The sequence below is a fragment of the Anolis sagrei genome, chromosome 7, assembly GCF_037176765.1.
Source record: "Anolis sagrei isolate rAnoSag1 chromosome 7, rAnoSag1.mat, whole genome shotgun sequence".
Taxonomy (NCBI): Eukaryota; Metazoa; Chordata; class Lepidosauria; order Squamata; family Dactyloidae; genus Anolis; species Anolis sagrei.
Window position 1 is genome coordinate 28,783,815 of NC_090027.1, and position 20,487 is coordinate 28,804,301.

At 42.4% G+C, this 20,487-nt stretch overlaps 1 protein-coding gene across 1 annotated transcript in view; it reads left to right on the forward strand.

Annotated features, from left to right (window-relative positions):
- The first annotated feature begins 258 nt into the window (after positions 1-258).
- The window catches only part of BARX2 (BARX homeobox 2), a 58,776-nt gene continuing 38,547 nt past the window's right edge, over positions 259-20,487 (forward strand). Inside the window, exon 1 of the mRNA XM_060787647.2 lies at positions 259-664. Within this exon, the coding sequence (XP_060643630.2) occupies positions 478-664 (187 nt within the window). The 5' untranslated portion in view covers positions 259-477. The remainder of the gene's footprint in view (positions 665-20,487) is intronic.

Consider the following 20,487-nt stretch of genomic DNA (forward strand, 5'->3'; position numbering starts at 1 on the left):
AAGAAAGAGGAGAGGGAGGAAGGAGGGAAGGAAGAAAGAGAGGAAAGAAAGAAGGAAGAGAGGGAGAGGCGAGGAATTCATACAATATGGTCCGAATTCGAACCCAGGTCTCTTCCTCAGCCCGAGGAAGAAGAGCGGAGGGAGTAGGCACCCCCCCTCGACCCACCCCCGAAATCTTAAAATAGGAGTGATTGACAGGCGTCGAATCCTCTGCGAGAGAGGCGCGGCGGGTTATAAAGGGGCGGGAGGCTGCGGAGGAGGAGGAGGAGGCAGGAGCAGGAGAGAGGAAGAAGAAGAGAAGCAGGAGGCCAAGCCGCAGAGGAAGGAGACGCACGGGCCGAGGGAGCGGGAGGAGGGCTCCCAACATCCCACCCGATTCCCCTTCTTTGCTCCGACTTCCCCGGTCCCTCGCTCCCTGGCTGCGCGTGTGTGGGTCAGTGGGCTCCCTTTGGCCCCGGGGCCAGCAGCCAGCCAGCCATGCATTGCCCCGGCGAGGCCCCCGGGCAGCAGCAGCAGCAGCTGAAGGCAAGCAGGAGGCGCTACAAGACCTTCATGATCGACGAGATCCTCTCCAAGGAGACCTGCCACTACTTCGAGAAGCTCTCGCTCTACTCCGTCGGGCCCTCGCTCCTCGTCCGGCCCAAAGCCCTCCACTCCTGCTCCGGTAAGAGAAGCCCCTTCTCTCCCCCACAAATCCTCCTTGGAGCCAAGGAAGGGGACAGCCAGGTTCCCAAGAGAGAAAGACGCTTAACCCCCCCCCCCCCCGGCCCATCCTCAAACATCATTCCAACCCCTACATGTCTAGCAACACTTCCCTAGAAAAGGGATCCCGGAGCATCTTTGAGATTAGTTGGTTGGTAGCATCACTTTTGGGAGACTCAAGTTTCCTTCTGGAGATGCCCTGATTTCAGCTGGACCTTGAGGATGAACAGCATGGAAGCCAGTCTCCCAAAGGCTGGATCCACAGCGCCATAGAATACAGTTTGCACTGCTTTGTAATTCACTTTGCATGACAATGCAAATAAATCTACATCATATGGGCAAACTTTGGCCTTCCAGGTGTTTTGGACTTCAACTCCCACAATTCCTAACAACCTCAGACACTTCTTTCCTTCATTCCTTCCGCTCTCCTTTCCTTCCTCTCTCACTACTTTCTTTTCTTTCTTCCTCCCTCCTTTCCCTTCCCTTCTTTCCTTCCTTTCTTTTTTCCTTCCCTCCTTCCTCTTCTTTTCTTCCTCCATCCCTTTCTCCCTCTCTTCTTTCTTTCTTTCTTTCTTTCTTTCCTTTCCTCCTCCCTCCCTTCCTCTCTTCTTTTCTTCCTCCCTCCCTCCCTCCCTTCCACCATCCCTTTCTCCCTCTCTTCTTTCTTTCCTTTCTTCCTCCCTTCCATCCTCTCTTCTTTTCTTCCTCCCTGCCTCCATCCCTTTCTCCCTCTCTTCTTTCTTTCCTTTCTTCCTCCCTTCTTTTCTTCCTCCCTCCCTCCATCCCTCCCTCCCTCTCTTCTTTCTTTCTTTCCTTCCTCCCTCCCTCCCTCCTTTTTTGCTTCCTCCTTTTCTTCTTTCTTTCCTATCCCTTCTTTCCCTCCCTCCCTTCATTCTTTCCTATCCCTTATTTCCCTCCCTCCCTCCTTTCCTCCCTCCCTCCCTCCCTTCCTCTCTTCTTTTCTTCCTTCTTTCCTCTATTCCCTTCTCCCTCTCTTCTTTCTTTCTTTCCTTTCTTCCTCCCTTCTTTCCTTCCTCCTTCTTTTCTTTCTTCTTCCTTCTTTTTTATCCCTTCTTTCCCTCCCTCCTTTCCTTCTTTCCTCCTTCTCTTCTTTTCTTCCTTCCTGCCTCCATCCCTTTTCCCTCTCTTCTGTCTTTCCTTCCTCCCTCCCTTCTTTGCTTCCTCCTTTTCTTCTTTCTTTCCTATCCCTTCTTTCTCTCCCTCCCTCCCTTCCTTCCTTCCTTCCTTCCTTCCTTCCTTCCTTCCTTCCTCCATTCCTCCTTTTCTCCCTCCCTCTCTTCCTTCTTTCCTTTCTTCCTCCCCTCCTCCCTTATTTCTGTCTTCCCTCCCTCCCTTTCTCCCTCTCTTCTTTCCTCCCTCCCTCCCTCCCTTCCGTCTTTTTCCTTCCTTCCTCTCTTCTTTCCCGTCTTTCCTTTCTGCCTCCCTCCCTCCTTTCCTTCCTGAGACTGTTAGGAATTACGGGAGTTGTAGTCCAAAACACCCGGAGAGCCAAAGTTTGCCTATATCATGGTCTACACCATGATATGGGTCTATACCAAAGCTTTCCAAACTGTGTGTTGTTTCAGGTTGGTGTGTCAGCTGCACTGCGTCAGATGACCCTAACTGAAAACTTTACTTGAAATAAGCAATGCATCATATATATTTAAACATATATAAATATTCCATGAGATATGTTGTGTCCCCATACATTTCATTCTCTCAACTTATGTATGTATCAATAATTCCTCTGACAAGAGGTTGTTTTCACTCCGTTTGCTAGTAAAACCAAATGACTGTGTCACAAAATGACGCAAGTCTTAAAAGTGTGTCATCAACACAGAATATTTGGAAAGTTCTGGCCTACACTGAGTGATCATACAATGCAGTTCAAGCTGTATTCTATGGCAGCATAGATCCAGGAAAAGAGAATCGCTTAAACTCTCTAAGTTAGGAAGTTTGATGCCTTCAGGATGAATAACTGGAAATGCTTTGTGTTGACTGTCCTTGGAACTGCCTTGAGTCTCATCCTGGAAGAAAAGGCAGCATATTAAATGATTTTTTTTCTGTGTTCGGAGCGACTTGAGAAACTGCAAGTTGCTACTGGTGTGAAAGAATTTGCCATCTGCAAGGACATTGCCCAAAGGATGCCTAGATTTTTTTACAATCCTGTGGGAGGCTTTTCTCTTGTTCTAGCATGGGAAGCTAGAGCTGACAGATGGGAGCTTACCCTGCTCCCTAGATTCGAATTGCCCACTTTTGAGTCAGCAGTCCTGCGGCACGAGGGTTTAACCCATTGCGCCACTGGAGGCTCCTTAATGAATAAATTAACTAATACATAAAAATGGAAATACACTTTAGGTCTCTTTTTTTTCCATGTTCGGAGCAACTTGAGAAACTGCAAGTCACTTCTAGTGTGAGAGAATTGCACAGGGGATGCTCGGATATTTTACCATCCTTGTAGGAGGATTCTCTCATGTCCCAGCATGGGAAGCTAGAGCTGACAGATAGGAGCTCACCCCACTCCCTGGATTCGAACCACCGACTTTTCAGTCAGCAGTACTGTCGGCATAAGTGTTTAACCCATTGCTTCACCGAAAGCTTCACTCTGAAGTGAAGGCTAAGTGACTAAGAAGTTGGGAATATGGTGAAAGTATCTAGAGCTCTAGGTGTGAATGATTTTCAGCATCTCAAACATTGAAATGTTAACAATTTGAGGGCTGAAGGAAAGTTTCTTTGCTAAGGAGGAAATGTTACCGCAGCATCTTCATTTTCTTCTTCCTGGTATAAGTCCCTTCCAGCATTACAAAATGAGGTGGATTAAAATATATATCAGTAACTTTAATTCTGATTTATGAAAGTTGGAGATGCATTGAGAGAGTTCAAAATTAACACCACAGATACTGCAGCAGTGATATGATGGTGGGAGTGGAATCTACCCCAAATCCACCCAAAACAAATCGTTCTCAAAGATGTTTCCTCTTGATTCTGTTCTTCTCTCTATGGGTTTATGTTTCCAACTTTGGTTGAATGTTATTTTTCTTTAAAAGTGACAATAATTTACTTGACGCAATGCAAACATGTTGGGAAAGGAGCACAAATCCTTTGCTAGCAAACTGTTATAAGCCCATTCTGTGGCATTACTTTGTGGCTGCCTTCTAGATGGGGAAAATAGACACTTATTCTCTCCATAAGTTTTCCAGAGGTGACAAAAAGGGAGATGTGCAGGCAGCGATTGGTCAGTTCTGTGCTTTCAATTAGCAGTTTAGGGGCCTGTGGATCATAGAGTTGGAAGACACCTCATGGGCCATCCAGTCCAACCCCATTCTGCCAAGAAGCAGGAATATTGCATTCAAAGCACCCCTGACAGATGGCCATCCAGCCTCTGTTTAAAAGCCTCCAAAGAAGGAGCCTCCACCACACTTTCGGGTAGAGAGTTCCACTGCTGAACGGCTCTCACAGTCAGAAAGTTCTTCCTCATGTTCACATGGAATCTCCTTTCTTGTAGTTTGAAGCTATTGTTCCGTGTCCTAGTCTCCAGGGAAGCAGAAAACAAGCTTGCTCCCTCCTCCCTGTGACTTCCTCTCACGTATTTTTACATGGCTATCATATCTCCTCTCAGCCTTCTCTTCTTCAGGCTAATCATGCCCAGCTCTTTAAGCTGCTCCTCATAGGTCTTGTTCTCCAGTCCCTTGAAGTCTCCCTTCTCAGGACACATTTTAGTTTCTCAATTTCCTTTTTCAATTGTGATGCCCAGAATGGGACACAGTATTCCAGTTGTGTCCTTCACTTGAAAAAAAAACTTTTCTATTTTCCCATTGATTGATTAATTGATTATATATTCGGGGCCACTTTTGCAATACACAACAAGTTAAAAAATATTAAAATAGTACAGTTTTTGTCAATTTAGGAGCAATCTGGTTGGCAGGATTGGGGCATCCTCTACTAGTAATCTTCTAAGCTAGTTGCTGATCAGGCCCGTAAGTCAATTAAATAATTTCCAATGAAGCACTTCCCTCCTCTTTCCCATAGATTCAATAAACAATTCTTTCTGGTCTTAGATTCTCTATAAAACCAAGTCAGTTACTATATTAACATTTTCACAATCAGAAGCACTCTCCTGTAAGAGAAAAGCCAAAGGCTGGATGCCATATTGACTACATTGGATGCATCCGTAAACTCTTCTGCTTCTTTCTCTTCCTATGATGAGCACATATTGGTCAAGTCTGAAAACAATGGAGTTTGCAGGGGATGAAAGCTACAAAAACATTTGTATCCAAGTTAAGTTATTAAAATGCATTAATAGCTATCTCCTTTTCCATCTGGAATGCCACAAATGAGGAATTTAAGAGTGGAAGAGAAGGAGATTATGTGCAAAGTATGATTAATGTCCATGTAGATGATTGTGAGCATGTAACTTAAAAAGAATGGCAGTGATTCTGGCTTCATCAGCCTGGAATAAAAAAAAAATGTGTTTGTGTGTGTTGGAAGTTCCAGAACTTGCTGAGCTGTACAAGTGTGTAGCTGAGGAACTGACCTAATTGGGCCTTTTCCTTCCTGTATAGAAAACTTTGGCCCCTTCCACACAGCTGAATAAAATCCCATATTTTCTGCTTTGAACTGGAATATATGTGGACCCAGATAACCCTGTTCAAAGCAGAGATTGAGGGATTTTCTGCCATGATATTCTGGGTTATATGGCCCTAAGAAGAGTGAAACGTCCTTACCCTCATTTAGACCTCCCTGGTGTGTTGTCCATTAAATGTTCTGGACTCTGGGGGCCCTTCCACACAGCCCTATATCCCAGAATATCAAGGCAGAAAAGCCCACGATATCTGCTTTGAACTGGATTATCTGAGTCCACACTCAGATAATGTGGGATTTTCTGCCTTGTCCAAAGATCTATGGCCAGATTACTTATTGGAGCTGGTTACAGGGAGCGGTCTACCCCCTGTTTAAACAGCTCCACTGGCTTCCAATAAGTTTCCGGTCCCAAGGTGCAGGTCATCACCTATAAATTGTTCGGGACCTGCTTATCTCTGTGGTTGCATCTTCCCCTGTGAACTAATGCGTACCTTGAGATCATCCTCTTTCTCCCTCCACCGTCTCAAACACGGTAAGGTGGGGATGAGGGAGAGGGCCTTCTCGGTGATGGCCCCCCGGCTCTGGATCTCCCTAGGGAGATCGGACAGGCTCCTACTTTGTCCTCTTTCCAGAGACAACTAAAAACCTGGATGTTCCGGTGTGCTTTTGATTAAGCAGTCCACCAGTAATTTTCCCTGTCCCTACTTCAAGTTTAGCACTTTATGTTCGGCCCACTTATCATCCACCTCAACACTTCTGATGACACTATTCCCAGCCCTGTCTATTTGATTGTTGCACTTTCCTTGTGCTTCTTTCAGGATGTATTGCACTCATCCCTTGTAAGATGCCCTGAGTCCCCTTGGGGAAATGTTTAGGGGGTGGGTGGGTATAAAAATAAACTTATTATAATATTATTATTGATATTCTAGGATATAGGGCAGTGTGGAAGGGCCCTGGCTCGCTCCTCATCCAGTCTTTATTTGTGTATGATGTGGAATCCAGTCTTTAGCTGTGCTGAATTGGCCTAAGAGTGGGAAGATTTGCAGTTGTCCCTTCCTTCACATACTCAAGTAATGTTTTACAATTCAGATGTATGGCCTTAGTAGACAAGTGTCGCTGGAATTTTCTCAGGGAGAGCAAATTTGGTTTGGCTTTGATACATTGGGTGACTGTTGTCAAATTTTTATTTCATGGCCAAGGGCTCACACAGCTATATACTTACATACTTAGGCGATCCCTCGTTGTCCGAGTAGGATGGTCTTCCAGGGTGTGGTGTGTCTATAGGTGGCTGTGGAGCCCTATTCTTGATCTGCATCTTCTCCCACAGTGAGGGCATTGGTTTCAAGGTGGAAGATAGTCCTGGTTGGGGTTGGCTTGACGTGCCTTCCTCTTGGCACATTTCTCTCTTTCGCCCTCCATTAGTGCCTCTTCAAATTCTACAGCACTGCTGGTCACAGCTGACCTCCAGCAAGAACACTCAAGGGCCAGGGTTTCTCAGTTCTCAGTGTCTATGCCAGAGTTTTAAAGGGTAGAACTCAGAATATCAAGGCAGAAAATCCCACAGTATCTGATTTGAATTAAGTTATCTGAGTCCACACTGCCATATATTCCAGTTCAAAGCAGAAAATGTGGGATTTTATTCAGCTGTGTGGAAGGGGTCCAAATCTATTTCAGAGATGATTGAATGAAGAAAAAAAAGTGTAACTCCCTCTGTACATCATCAGGGTGAAAAACGGAGTGTCGCATTGTCTTCTGTGCAATATCTGCCTTTATTGCCTTTTCTTTCTTTAACTGATATTCCTGATGTTACTTTCAGTTGGAAGAAGAGTGAGCTGCAAACTGTAAACCCAAGGTTGAGTTGAGAAAAAAAACTTTGGTTTAAATTTTGCAGTGGGATTCATTCATTGTTCTATGAGAGGTATATTGTGGATGGAGATCATGCCGGGGCTCTTAGTAGCAAATAAATTTGTTTTGGAAATGCACCATTGATGTCAAAATCCACTTTTGTGATTCACCAGTGAGAAAACATGTTCCATAAGATATTGTTCGATAGTAACTTTAAGAAAAGGGAAAATGAATTAACTGAATATCTGAATGGCACAAGATTGAGAATGAGAGAAAAATAGAGCCCAAATTCTAAGCAATTCAAGTTAAAATGAAAACTTATTGAGTTCTTGATTATTTTTATGACAGTAATTTGCTTGGCGCAATGCAAACTTATTTTTATTATTTTACAATGGTGTAACATGTGTAACCCTTTGAGAATAAGCTGGGAAATATATAAGAAAAAATATCCAACGTGTTGAAAGGAAGTGATTCAGATACAGCTGAACAACAAATGGCACTTCCAAGTTGTTGCTGATTTTAGTACAGAAAAGTCCTGTTTGAAATTGTGCAAATTGGTGCTGAATAAAACCCATAGTCTTTTTATACAGGTTTCCCTAAAGAACATATAAAAACAGAAAGTACATAGAACAAAACACAAGTTTCACATTTCTCGAAGGCTTAAGTTGATGTTCTGCTGAAGCAGAAGATTGCAATGTAGACCTGACTTGTTGAATAAAAGCCAATGTCTGTTTGATTCCCCAATCAGATTCTAAACTATAAGTCTCCTATGATGAGATGGAGTAGGATATAAATGAAGTATTATTATTATCTATAGGAAATTAATAAGAAAACTCCCACAAATACAATTTAATTCAACGTTGGTGGTGCTTTGCCTGTCAGTTTTGGACCTGTCCTTCCTTCTGTCTATTGTTTCTTTACATAAGATATTGTTCAATAGTAACTTTAAGAAAAGGGAAAATGAATTAATTGTAAAAAGGATATATTATTTACACTGACCATATATTTATAGCTGACTACATTATCTGGTACAGATTGTGACTGTGTTCAATGAGACTTGCTTGTACAGTAATATCATTGTACTATAGTTTGAGATCCTAGTTTTTAGGGTTTTTAAATGCTCAAAACAATTAAATTATTCTGGAATTTCAGTATTTTAAGAAGTAATGTGCTGCATTGCTGCACATTATTGGTTGCACATTATTTGGCTGCACATTCTTTGTTTACTTCACATTCTTTGTTTACTGTTTTGTTATTTCTGGTAATATTACTACTGTTCTTTAGTACTTGGGTGGAAGATTACCACGGCATGCCTCAATTTGCAAAAAAGGCAAAGCACTCCTCTGAGAAATACTTACCTCAGAAAGCCCTTTGAGATTCATGAGGTTGCCATAAATCGGCAAGCGACTTGAAGATACATATGCTCTGGAACGAACACTGCTTTTGGTAAAATCCTTATCAGGAGAAATGTAGATAAACTGCCTTGCTAAATGCATTACAAACACATGCCATTTCAATAATATTTTCCCTCAAATAAGTCAGATTGCTATTTAGTTCAGAGGTTTCCGAATCACCGTCGTGGATATCTGTCTTGGTTTTACAGTTAATTCCTCTCGCTGACTTTCTGTCTGATGAGGAAGTTGCTTTTCTATCTGACTCCTACACTGAAGTTCTAAACACATGGATTAAGGAGATGAAAGCATTACGAAACTCAGTGAAATGTATTTTTGAGCAAATGAGCTTAGGAAATGATGAGCTTAGTAATAGTTTTTGGCTGAAAGGCGATAGTTTCCAGCTGCCGCTGATGAGATTCCGACCATTTGAGATTCACCGATTTCATTCTCAAAAATATTTTGTCATTATATCTCAGTCTGGAGAATAAATTGCATAGTATAAACAGACCAAAACATTAATTAGATTGTTAGAAAATTACCTAGAGGCCAACCCTTCCTGCCTGCGCAGACTTCATTTTCGGAGCGACTCATACTAGACAATTACCATTCTTGCTGCAATATTATCTTGTCATTTCTATCTCCATATTAATATCTACTGAGTATTCTCTTTTATGCCATCAGAATTGAGCCAAGAATGTTGGAGTAAATCCTTATGAAAGATATGCAGGCAAGATTTTGTTTTATTGTTATTTTCACTGAAGTCTGGATCCTTTAGAAACGATGTGCTCATCTCGATGAGTAAATGCAACTCCATTAGTCCGTTTGATCTGTTCGAAATCATGAATTACCATTCTGTCCAGAAACCCCAAAACAACTTCTGGAATGAGGCAAAAACCTCTGTAGGTTTCAAACATCATTAAAATTGCATTTGTTCCATGCTTTCCTGGGAATAAAACTCAATAAAAAAGGTAACTTGCTAATAACCATGGACTCTAAAGTGACATTTATCTTTCTACATTGTGTGAAAGATTGGTTCTATATAGGTTAAAAAAAGATATAAGGGCAGCCAATGGATTTAATATTCTCTTATTTTAAATATTCTCACATTTTAAAATATTGTCACAAACTTTCCATATTGGCAATTCAGAAAATGAAATTAATCTCTATTACCTTTTAGCAGATATTTGATCCCAAATCCAAAATACTTCAAGTAATCGCTTTTCTGAGGCACAGAGGGACAAACAATGTTTCAGTTTTTAATTATTTTTTGTTGATTGCCACACCATTTTTATGCATAGTCTTGGCATTGGGAAGAGTGAGTAAATACCTAGGAGTTACTCACTTTAGTTAGTATGATTCAATCTGTTGTAAAATGCAGTGATTCAGTATCTGTTCATGGATAGTGCGTGTTTCAAACTATTAGGTGCTTAGTTGACTCACAATATCTTTATGCTTGAAGAAATGATTTAGAAGTTAATTGAGTAATCTCATTTGATTCACACAATTAGTTACTATGAATAGTTTAACTACAGATTACCACTGAAATATATAAATCATTGAGTAGGATTGGCTAGAATCTGAAGAACTGGGAACATTTGATCAACTGGGTTTTTAAAAAAAGAAGAAAACACTATGAGTCAATTTTATTTCAGACTTTTGTTTATATTTTTCTGAACCTACAATGAAGAATAAGGGACAGCTATCCTTGCAAGTTTAAGTAGATTCTGCCAAGAAATTGTTTTAAATTGCATTATTAAATTACAAGTTAAAGGTTTATAGCACAAACCTCTTTTGGCCAGCTTGTGATTTGAGCATTGGACGGCAACTGTTGAGACCAGGGTTCAAATTCTTGTTCTATCTGGGTTTATCATCTCAGAAGCAAATTGAAGGTAGAGTTATAATGTATTAAAAAATCAAACAAAGTTAAGAACTTGGCATTATACTAAATTTCTTTTGGCCAATAGCTGGCCACTTGTGTATGTGGCAGGGCTCAGGGTGCATTGTAATAAGTGGTCTGTGGTTTGCTCTCCTCCACACTCGCATGTCGTGGACTACACTTTGTAGCAGGCATGTAGCCGGGGGGGGGGGGGCTCGGGGGGCTTCAGCCCCCCCGAAATTTTCATGGTGGTTCGCGAAAAGGCCTTATTGGTGCATTATTTAAACTGTTATGTTTATTCATATCATGATCTGATCACCATACTCAATATATCCCATATGCATGGGGGTATTGGGGTAATGATACAAAAGGTTTGCTAGGCTAGACCCTCTTTCACTCAGACTCAGCCCCCCCCCCGAAACTCAGCCCCCCCCCCCAAACCCCCCTGAAAAAAATTCAGCCCCCCCCCCCCGAAACGAAATCCTGGCTACGGGCCTGCTTTGTAGCCCCATTTCTTAAGATTAGCTCTGCATCTCATGGTCCCAGAGTGCAGTCTGTTCAGCACCTTCCAAGTTGACCAGCCTTCTGTGTGCCCAGGGGGGAGTCTCTCATTCAATATCAGCCATGTATTGAGGTTCTGGGTTTTAGCCTGCCACTTTTGGACTTTTGCTTGCTGAGGTGTTCCTTTGAGTTTCTCTGTAGATCTTAGAAAACTTGATTGAAGGCATTGGTGTGCTGGCTGATATCCAGACTCTGTTACATCTGGGTGACCTTCAGCAAGTCATACGTGGGGTTGCTTCTGAAGCTGTAATTAGTCCAATGCTCGGCAGCCAGGTTACTCACGGGAGCGGGGTACAGGGAGTGCACAACCCCCTTGTTGTGCCAGCTCCACTGGCTGCCAATTAGCTTCCGAGCACAATTCAAAGTGCTGGTTTTAACCTACAAAACCCTATACAGTTCCGGCCTGGTTTACCTGTCCGTATGTATTCTCCCCTATGAACCACCAAGACAGTTAAGATCTTCTGGTGGGGCCCTGCTCTTGGTCCCACAACGTTCGCAATCGTGTCTGGCAGGAACGATATACAGGGCCTTTTCTGTGGTGGCTCCCTGACTATGGAACTCTCTCCTGAATGAAATTAGATTTGCCCCCTCCCTCCTGACTTTTAGGAAGCAGGTGAGGTTTTGGTTGTGAAACAAGGCATTTGCAGAGTGATAGCTGAGACCAGTAATTGACTAAGATATTGACCACAATGTGCAGACTGAGTTGGACATTGTTTTTATCTTGGCAAATGTTTTATTATGCTTTTTATCTGATATGTGTTTTTAACTTATTGTTTATATATTCACACACACTTGATCTTAGCCAAAAGACCGAAAAGCGTGCTGTTAGCCAGTCTGAGTCTTTCTACGGAGATAGAGAAGATCGGGATACAAAAGTTTTAAATAAAATAATATTCTCTCAGCGTCAGCTAAAGGCAAAGGTAAAGGCTTTCTGAACAAATCTTGCCAAGAAAACTCCATGATAGGTTCATCTTAGGGTTTTCATAATTCTGAAATGACTTGAACACACACAAAGCAAAACAAAACAAAACAAAAACTCTATTGTCGAAGGCTTTCATGGCCGGAATCACTGGGTTGTTGTAGGTTTTTTCGGGCTATATGGCCATGTTCTAGAGACATTCTCTCCTGATGTTTTGCCTGCATCTATGGCAAGCATCCTCATACCTTTATGTATTCGAAATCTGGTAGGCTCATACTTCCTAATGTTAAACTGCGTCTTAAACCACCATCAATTTCTATGAAATAAAAACAAATAAATAAGTGATAGCTATTTGTTGATTTCTAGTCACAAGAGTTTTGAAGTGGGCTTCCAATGGAACTAAGCCAAAATGGTCTGTTTTCCAAGTTAAGAGTCCAAACTGAATCTTATAGTTAAAGCAAACTCTTTTTGAAAAATAGCAAGAAAGGATGCAAGTGACAGTACATGCAATAGGATGTAATTGAACTCAACCAGAATGTATTGTAGTGGAGGAAAGTTAGACGTTTAGCAAGATCTTACAGAAAGGTGGCTTATAAGGGAGGGAAGGAGAGAGAGAGAGAGCGAGCGAGCGAGAGAGAGAGACCAAACCACTTGGGTTTTCAGAGGAACACAATTTCAGAATGGAAGCATTTCAAATTAGAAGTTTCCCGTGCTTCTAAACATGACAATTAAAGTCTTATTTGCAAGGCTGTTCCTGAGAAGGGATACATCCACTAATCAAGGAAATGAAAATAACACACATACATACATATGAAATTAATAGGACTGTAATTAGAGCTGAATGGCTGATTTAAAGTCTTGCCTATTTCAGCACTCCCAAACTACGCTTCCAAAAATAGGAAGTCCTGCGCAACTTACGAGACTGTTGCAAAATGTTGCCTCGTGGGAAAAGTGTTGTCTTGTATATTTTTACATTTGGGTAGATTTCTTCACATTTAATGGACTGACTTCGGTGTCCTCCCATTGCTGAAGGTTGTAATGCGAAAAGGAGACGACAGCCTGTAGCTTTAGTCCAAGTGTGACCGCTCTTAATTGAAACTGTGTAAAGTTTGCCCAGATATTACAGCAGAGTCTGCTGCAAAGAATGCTTGGAATAATAATCTTCATAATTAATCACTTCATCTTCACAGCTGTGCAGCAGGGACTGATCTTTCTTGCGTCGGGAGTCAAATCTCTTAGTATTTGTGTTGGCCGGAGTGGCAACAATCTCTTTGTTTCATCTTGGAGTCGCTTGGCTGATAGGGTCAAATATGCCTTTCCAATATTCTTGGAGATCCCACTGTGACTGGAATGAGATAAGATGTCTGCAGACTTATGCCTAAGAAGCATAGCAATCTAACACAACTCTTTTATGAACGGGCAGAAATCTTAAAAGCATTCTGGAATCTCAGACGGCCAAGTCTCACAACTGTCTCGAATCTCTCAAGGGATTGCCACAAAATTCACAAGGTCTTCAGCATTTGTTTTTCAATCGCCTGCCATGACCTTGACTTCTATGTACGCAGGGAAGTTTTTAGCCCGTAGAATTAGGAAACATGGAAGGATCAGAACAAAATCTTTCACAAAACATGCAAACTCAGAAATTGAAATACATCTCAGTGAATGTTGCACATTGTTAGTAAAATTGCAACCTGGTTCAAAGAATATCAGGAACAAATTCTGGTGGAAACTGATCAACTGCTGTGGTTTATCTTTTGATCTGGTGATTTGGTAGAATTTTTTTTTTACCTTAGATTCCTATAGGCATGGTTCAAAATAGAAGTTGGAGGCAGGCTGCACTATTCTCCATAGTATTATGAAACATTTTTTACTCTTTATTATTTTGCAGTCATGCCATTGCTTTTCCTATGCTGGTACCTTTCAGGAGCCCCCGGTGGCGCAGTGGGTTTAACCCCTGTGCTAGCAGGACTGAAGACCGACAGGTCACAGGTTCAAATCCGGGGAGAGGCAGATGAGCTCCCTCTATCAGCTCCAGCTCCTCATACAGGGACATGAGAGAAGCCTCCCACAAGGATGATAAAAACATCAAAACATCCTGGCGTCCCCTGGGCAACGCCCTTGCAGACAGCAAATTCTCTCACACCAGAACCGACTTGCAGTTTCTCAAGTCACTCCTGACACACACACACACACAAAAACCTTTCAGGAGCCCCTGGTGGCGCAGTGGGTTAAACCCCTGTGTCAGTAGGACTGAAGACCGACAGGTCGCAGGTTCGAATCTGGGGAGAGCGCGGATAAGCTCCCTCTATCAGTTCCAGCTCCTCATGCAAGGACACGAGACAAGCCTCCCACAAGGATGGTAAAAGCATCAAATCATCTGGGCGTCCCCTGTGCAACGTCCTTGCAGACGGCCAATTCTCTCACACCAGAAGCAACTTGCAGTTTCTCAAGTTGCTCCTGACATGACAAAAAAAAACCTTTCAAAACGAGAGCAAGAAGTTTAAATGCTCTAAGACCATGGCCAAAGAAAGACATTTTTTAATCTTCTGTGAACTGAACAACATGGTCTTTATTTCCAAAGATCCTATTCTTTGAAGTCTCCATATTTGTAACCATGAGACTTACCAACAGAAACTGAGTGTGTGGATAGTACAGATTAGGGTGGCAGTAAGTGTGGCCACATGGAGCTCACAAAATAATTGTCCCAGCACATCTAATTGTCAATTTCTGGTTGATTTCCTGTTGCACAAAACAGTTTTCTTGTATTGTCGAAGGCTTTCATGGCTGGAATCACTGGGTTGTTGTAAGTTTTTCAGGCTATATGGACATGTTCCAGAAGAATTCTCTCATGATGTTTCACCTGCATCTATGACAGGCATCCTCAGAGGTTGTGAAATTTTTTCCTAGTTTCCAACAGACCTCACAACCTCTGAGGATGCCTGCCATAGTTGTGGGCGAAACGTCAGGAAAGAATGCTTCTGGAACATGGCCATACAGCCCTAAAAACTTACAACAACCCAGTTTTTCTAGGTTTAAAACCGTCAGGAGGTGGACTGTGGTAGACATGTTCCCATGCCCCCAGGATCGTTTAGGGCAGTGGTTCTCAACCTGGGGTCCCCAGATGTTTTTGGCCTTCAACTTCCAGAAATCCTAACAGCTGGTAAACTGGCTGGGATTTCTGGGAGTTGTAGGCCAAAAATATCTGGGGACCCCAGGCTGAGAACCACCAGTTTAGGGCAAGACATATGGGGGTAGGATCTGACAAACCTCTGGTTTAGATAAATCAGAGGTTACTTTAGAATTGAGAATCTATATAGTCTTGACATCATCTATCCTCACTCTGGCCCCTTCCACGCTGCTCCTATATCTCAGGATCTGATCCCAGATTATCTGTTTATCCCAGGTTGTCTGGCAGTGGAGACTCATATAATCCAATTGAATGCAGATAATCTGGAATCAGATCCTGGAATATAGGGGCAGCATGGAAGGAGCCTCTGTTTGTGCCTTCAAATTGCCTGCTGACTGAGGGCAACCCCATGAACATCATAGAAGAATACACAGAGGTGGTTTTGCCCATTCCGTTTTCTGTTGGTCTCCCATCCAAGTACTAATCAGAATTGATTGCTGCTTAGTCTCCATGATCAGAAGGGATCTAGTGCCTTTGGAGGCATTTAGACCTTTTCAGGTTGCTAAACATTGTGCTCTCCTGGATTGGGTGGAAAGCCAAATTCCTATAAAGCTATTACTTTTGGCAAGCGTATGTACAACTCCTATTTTGTGCACAGGTGCTTTTGAATGGGTACCTTCTGAGCACCAAACTCTAATCTTTATGTCAACTGCATTAGGCTCTGCTTCCAAAGAAACCTGGAGAGTACCAGGTGGTTCCTTGATCAGGTTCAGTCTTGCTAGGAAACTCAATTTATGCTTCCGCATTTAAGAGAATGATCTACTGCAGCATTACAATTGCTTAGCAGGGCATTTTGGGGATAAGGATATCACTGTCTATCAAAACTATGAGAAAATATGAGTAAACTTTGGTCCTTCTTTGCCCCACCCATTGTAATAATATAGCTTCATACATACACACACATATCCCTGCATTGTTTATTCTAAAACAAACCAAAGTGGCTTAACATACCATCAAAATGTACCACAACACATAGTCCAGAATCCTGTTGGTTTGTCCCACCTAGAGTAGACCCATTTAATATGTTTTTTAATGGTGAGTCAACAAGTAAGTAAATCCAATTGATTAATTTGTCTTACTTTAGACAGAACTAACAGTAGAATGAATCTGTCAAGCGTAAGGGCAGAGTGGTGGGGATTTGTTTTTGGTCGTGTCAGGACTGATTTAAGAAACTGCAAGTCGCTTCTGATATGAGAGAATTGGCCATCTGCAAGGACATTGCCCAGGGGACGCCCGGATGTTTTGGTGTTTTTACCACCCTTGTGGGAGGCTTCTCTCATGTCCCCGCATGGGGAGCTGGGGCTGATAGAGGGAGCTCATCCGTGCTCTCCCCAGTCTTGCCGGCCCAGGGGTTTAACCCACTGCGCCACTGGGGGCTCCTATGGTGGTGACTATATAACAATACATACAAATGGATTTTCGAGTTTGTTTTACAGAAGCTCAAATTCTCACAACTTGGCTCCTTGGGTTGCATCCATTCCTTCCACTGTTTCTAGGAACTGTAGAAATATCCTGGATTTGTGGGAGGAGGAAAGAGGAACTGGAACATTGTACAAGTATCTCAGTAAAGTCTCGCCTATTCAACATAAATGTACCGGTAGAACATTGGATAAGCAAAAATGTTGGATTATAAAGAGGGATTAAGGAAAAGTTTGTTCCACGTCAAATTACATTATGATTTTACAAATTAAGCAACAAAACATCATGTTTTACAACAAATCAACAGAAAAATTGTAATTGTATGATCTGTATTTTATGTATTTTATGAATTAATGTATTACGATGCTATTATGTTTATAATTCCTCTTTGGAGGTCGAGAAGACCAAGTTATAAAAGTTCCAAACAAACAAACAAACAAATAGCAGTTCAACATATGGTAACAATATGTAGTAATTACTGTATTTACAAATTTAGCACCAAAACATCGCAATGTATTGAAACAGCAGGAGGCAGAGTGCATTGGATAATACAGAACATTGGATGAGTGAAGGCTGGATAAGCAAGACTCTATTGTAGCTGAAAAAGTGAGATGACGGGATTTAATGAGGAATTCTCTGCCAGGAGCCCTGGTGGCACAGTGGGTTAAACCACGGAGCTGTTGAATTTGCTGACTGAAAGGTCAGCGGTTCGAATCCAAGGAGTGGGATGAGCTCCTGCTGTTAGCCCCAGCTCCTGCCAACCTAGCAGTTCAAAGACATGCAAATGTGAGATCAATAGGTACTGCTTTGGCAGGAAGGTAATGACACTCCATGCAGTGATGCTGGCCACATTTATTTATCGAGTCAGGAGCAAATCAAACAGTTGTATTGCATTTTTAACAAACAAACAAACAAAACACAAAGTTTGCAAGCTTGGTAGTTGATTAAATGTCCTTTGACCAGTAGCTGGCCACTTGGAGTGCCTCTGATGTTGGTGCAAGAAGGTCCTCCATGGTGCATGTGGTTGCATTGCAGCAGGTGGTCAATGGTTTGCTCTTCTCCACACTCGCATGTCGTGGATTCCACTTTGTAGCCCCATTTCTTAAGGTTGGCTCTGTATCACATGGTGCCAGAGCGCAGTCTGTTCAGCGCCTTCCAAGTCGCCCAGTCTTCTGTGTGCCCAGGGGGGAGTCTCTCATTTGGTATCAGCCAATGATTGAGGTTCTGGGTTTGAGCCTGCCACTTTTGGACTCTTGCTTGCTGAGGTGTTCCTGCTGGCCACATGACCTTGGAGATGTCTACGGATAATGCTGGCTTTTCGGCTTAGAAATGGAGATGAGCACCAACCCGCATAGTTGGAAACCCTTACGTTTAGTTTTTCTCTGCCAAACTGGGACAGGTGTAAGGTATGCTTTCTGTGCTGTTTTGTTGCCGTTCACAATGGGAGATGGAGAAAGAGCCCATAGGTTTCAAACACACAGCCCTGGAAGGATCACTATTCTTGAGTCTTCCATGGGCCAAACTACATGATCTTCCCATTGGCAGAGACCTATGAGAGATGATTAGGTTGAAAAATAAAACATGGGTGTTGAGATTTCTGACCTTAACCCATCTTTATACGGAAAACAAAGCTTACAAGTAGATTTATGCCATATTATAACGCAGCCCAGTTGTTTTGTTGGTGACCCCACAAGCCCAATGTGGAATTTCACATGGACAAGGTCGAGCAAGTCCCAGCATGACATATCTAGCACTGTTTTAAATTTGATCTGGGACACTCTTCAAAATCCGGGGTGGAAACCTTTTCTGCTGGGAAACATTTAGCTGGACCCTTTCCCCTTTTAATTGAACGGATACTGTTACGGCATTCCTGAGGGACAGTGCGGAGCTGTGGGAAAGGGAGAGAGGGGAATGGATACAGTCTGCGAGATAGCCTTCCACCTAAAGCTTATTATCTGAAACATAACAGCTGTATTAATCCGGTTAAATAAAGCAAACACAATATTGTGGATAATACCTTTTATCAGGCTCATTTACACCTGAAGCCAGCAAGGTTGTGTCTTGTCAGTCACACGCTGAGCTGGAATTGGGCGGCTGCTTATAGACACAACCGCCCTTTTGAGTTGACGTCTATTTGTCAGGCACAAGAACCCCTTCAAGGATCACTCAAATCCCCACCTCAATGTCACAACTTTGGTGGGTGTAATCCATGGATGTCATTGGAACAAAGAACTCAATTCACAACTATGTATATATAGATATATAGATTCAACTGAATTTTGTATTTGTCAAAGACGGCATTGTAGATGCAACTAAAAATAATTACATATTACTGTCAGGGCAGATTATGAAGATGGATGTAAAGTGGGTCAACCAGAATGAATTATCATTGATAACAGTTCACAAGAGTGAATTTTTGTTGCATAAGACTTAGGCAATGCCAAGGCATAAATTGCTAAATTTAGTAGCAATCCTTATAATGTATTTGCTAACCCAAGGTTGGCTAGTTACTTGTCTAAGATTGGGGAGATGTTGTGAGTCAAACAAGAACATGAACATGTGTGTATGGGTATTTTTTTTATTTACTAGCCATCCCCTGCCACGCGTTGCTGTGGCCCAGTCTGGTGATCTGGCCATGTTTAGCCTGAAGAAGAGAAGGCTGAGAGGAGATATGATAGCCATGTATAAATATGTGAGAGGAAGCCACAGGGAGGAGGGAGCAAGCTTGTTTTCTGCTTCCCTGGAGACTAGGATGCAGAACAATGGCTTCAAACTACAAGAAAGGAGATTCCATCTGAACATGAGGAAGAACTTCCTGACTGTGAGAGCCGTTCAGCAGTGGAACTCTCTGCCCCGGAGTGTGGTGGAGGCTCCTTCTTTGGAAGCTTTTAAACAGAGGCTGGATGGCCATCTGTCAGGGGTGATTTGAATGCAATATTCCTGCTTCTTGGCAGGGGGTTGGACTGGATGGCCCATGAGGTCTCTTCCAACTCTTTGATTCTATGATCTGGAAAATAAAGTAATGAGAAAGTGTTGGTTTCTAATGTATGCAATGCCTTTATGCTTTTGGATAAGCAGTATTTCTTGTTTCTTTGTCAGTGTTGATGCGGATATTGTCTGGTTTGTCTAGTCTGGAACATGCAACATATAATTGTCCTTCTTTAGGGGTCCCCTTCAAATCTATGATACTATATCTGTGTGTGTGAATCATATATATCTATATCTATGGCTGGATAGCTCTTTGTCAGAAGGGCTTTGATTACGTTTTCTTGAACCAGTGAAGGGAGTTAGACTGGATGGTCTTAAGTATTTTCTCTTCGTCATGGGGGTTCTGTGTGGGAAGTTTGCCCCAATTCTGTCATTGGTGGGGTTCAGAATGCTCTTTGATTGTAGGTGAACTATAAATCCCAGCAACTACAACTCCCAAATGTCAAGGTCTATTTTCCCCAATCTTCATCTGTGTTCATATTTGGGCGTATGGAATATTCGTACCAAGTTTGGTCCAGATCAATTATTGTTTGAGTCCCCAGTGCTCTCTGGATGTAGGTGAACTACAAATCCCAAACTCAAGGTCAATGCCCACCAAACCCTTCTAGTGTTTTCTGTTGGCCACGGGAGTCCTGTGTGCCACATTTGGTTCAATTCCATCATTGGTGGAGTTCAGAATGCTCTTTGATTGTAAGTAAACTATAAATCCCAGCCACTACAACTCCCAAATGACAAATCAAATTTTTTGAGTGATGGTCACTCCTTGGGTTAGTCGGTGTCTTGTGGCCAAATTTGGTGGCAATCCGTACAGTGGTTTTTGAGTTCTGTTAATCCCAGAAACAAACATTACATTTTTATTTATATAGACTAGCTGTACCCACCACGCGTTGCTGTGGCCAACCTTTCCTCTTTCTCTCCTTCTTTCCCTCCTTCCTTCCTTCCTTCCTTCCTTCCTTCCTTCCTTCCTTCCTTCCTTCCCTCCCTCCCTCCCTCCCTCCCTCCCTCCTTCCTTCCC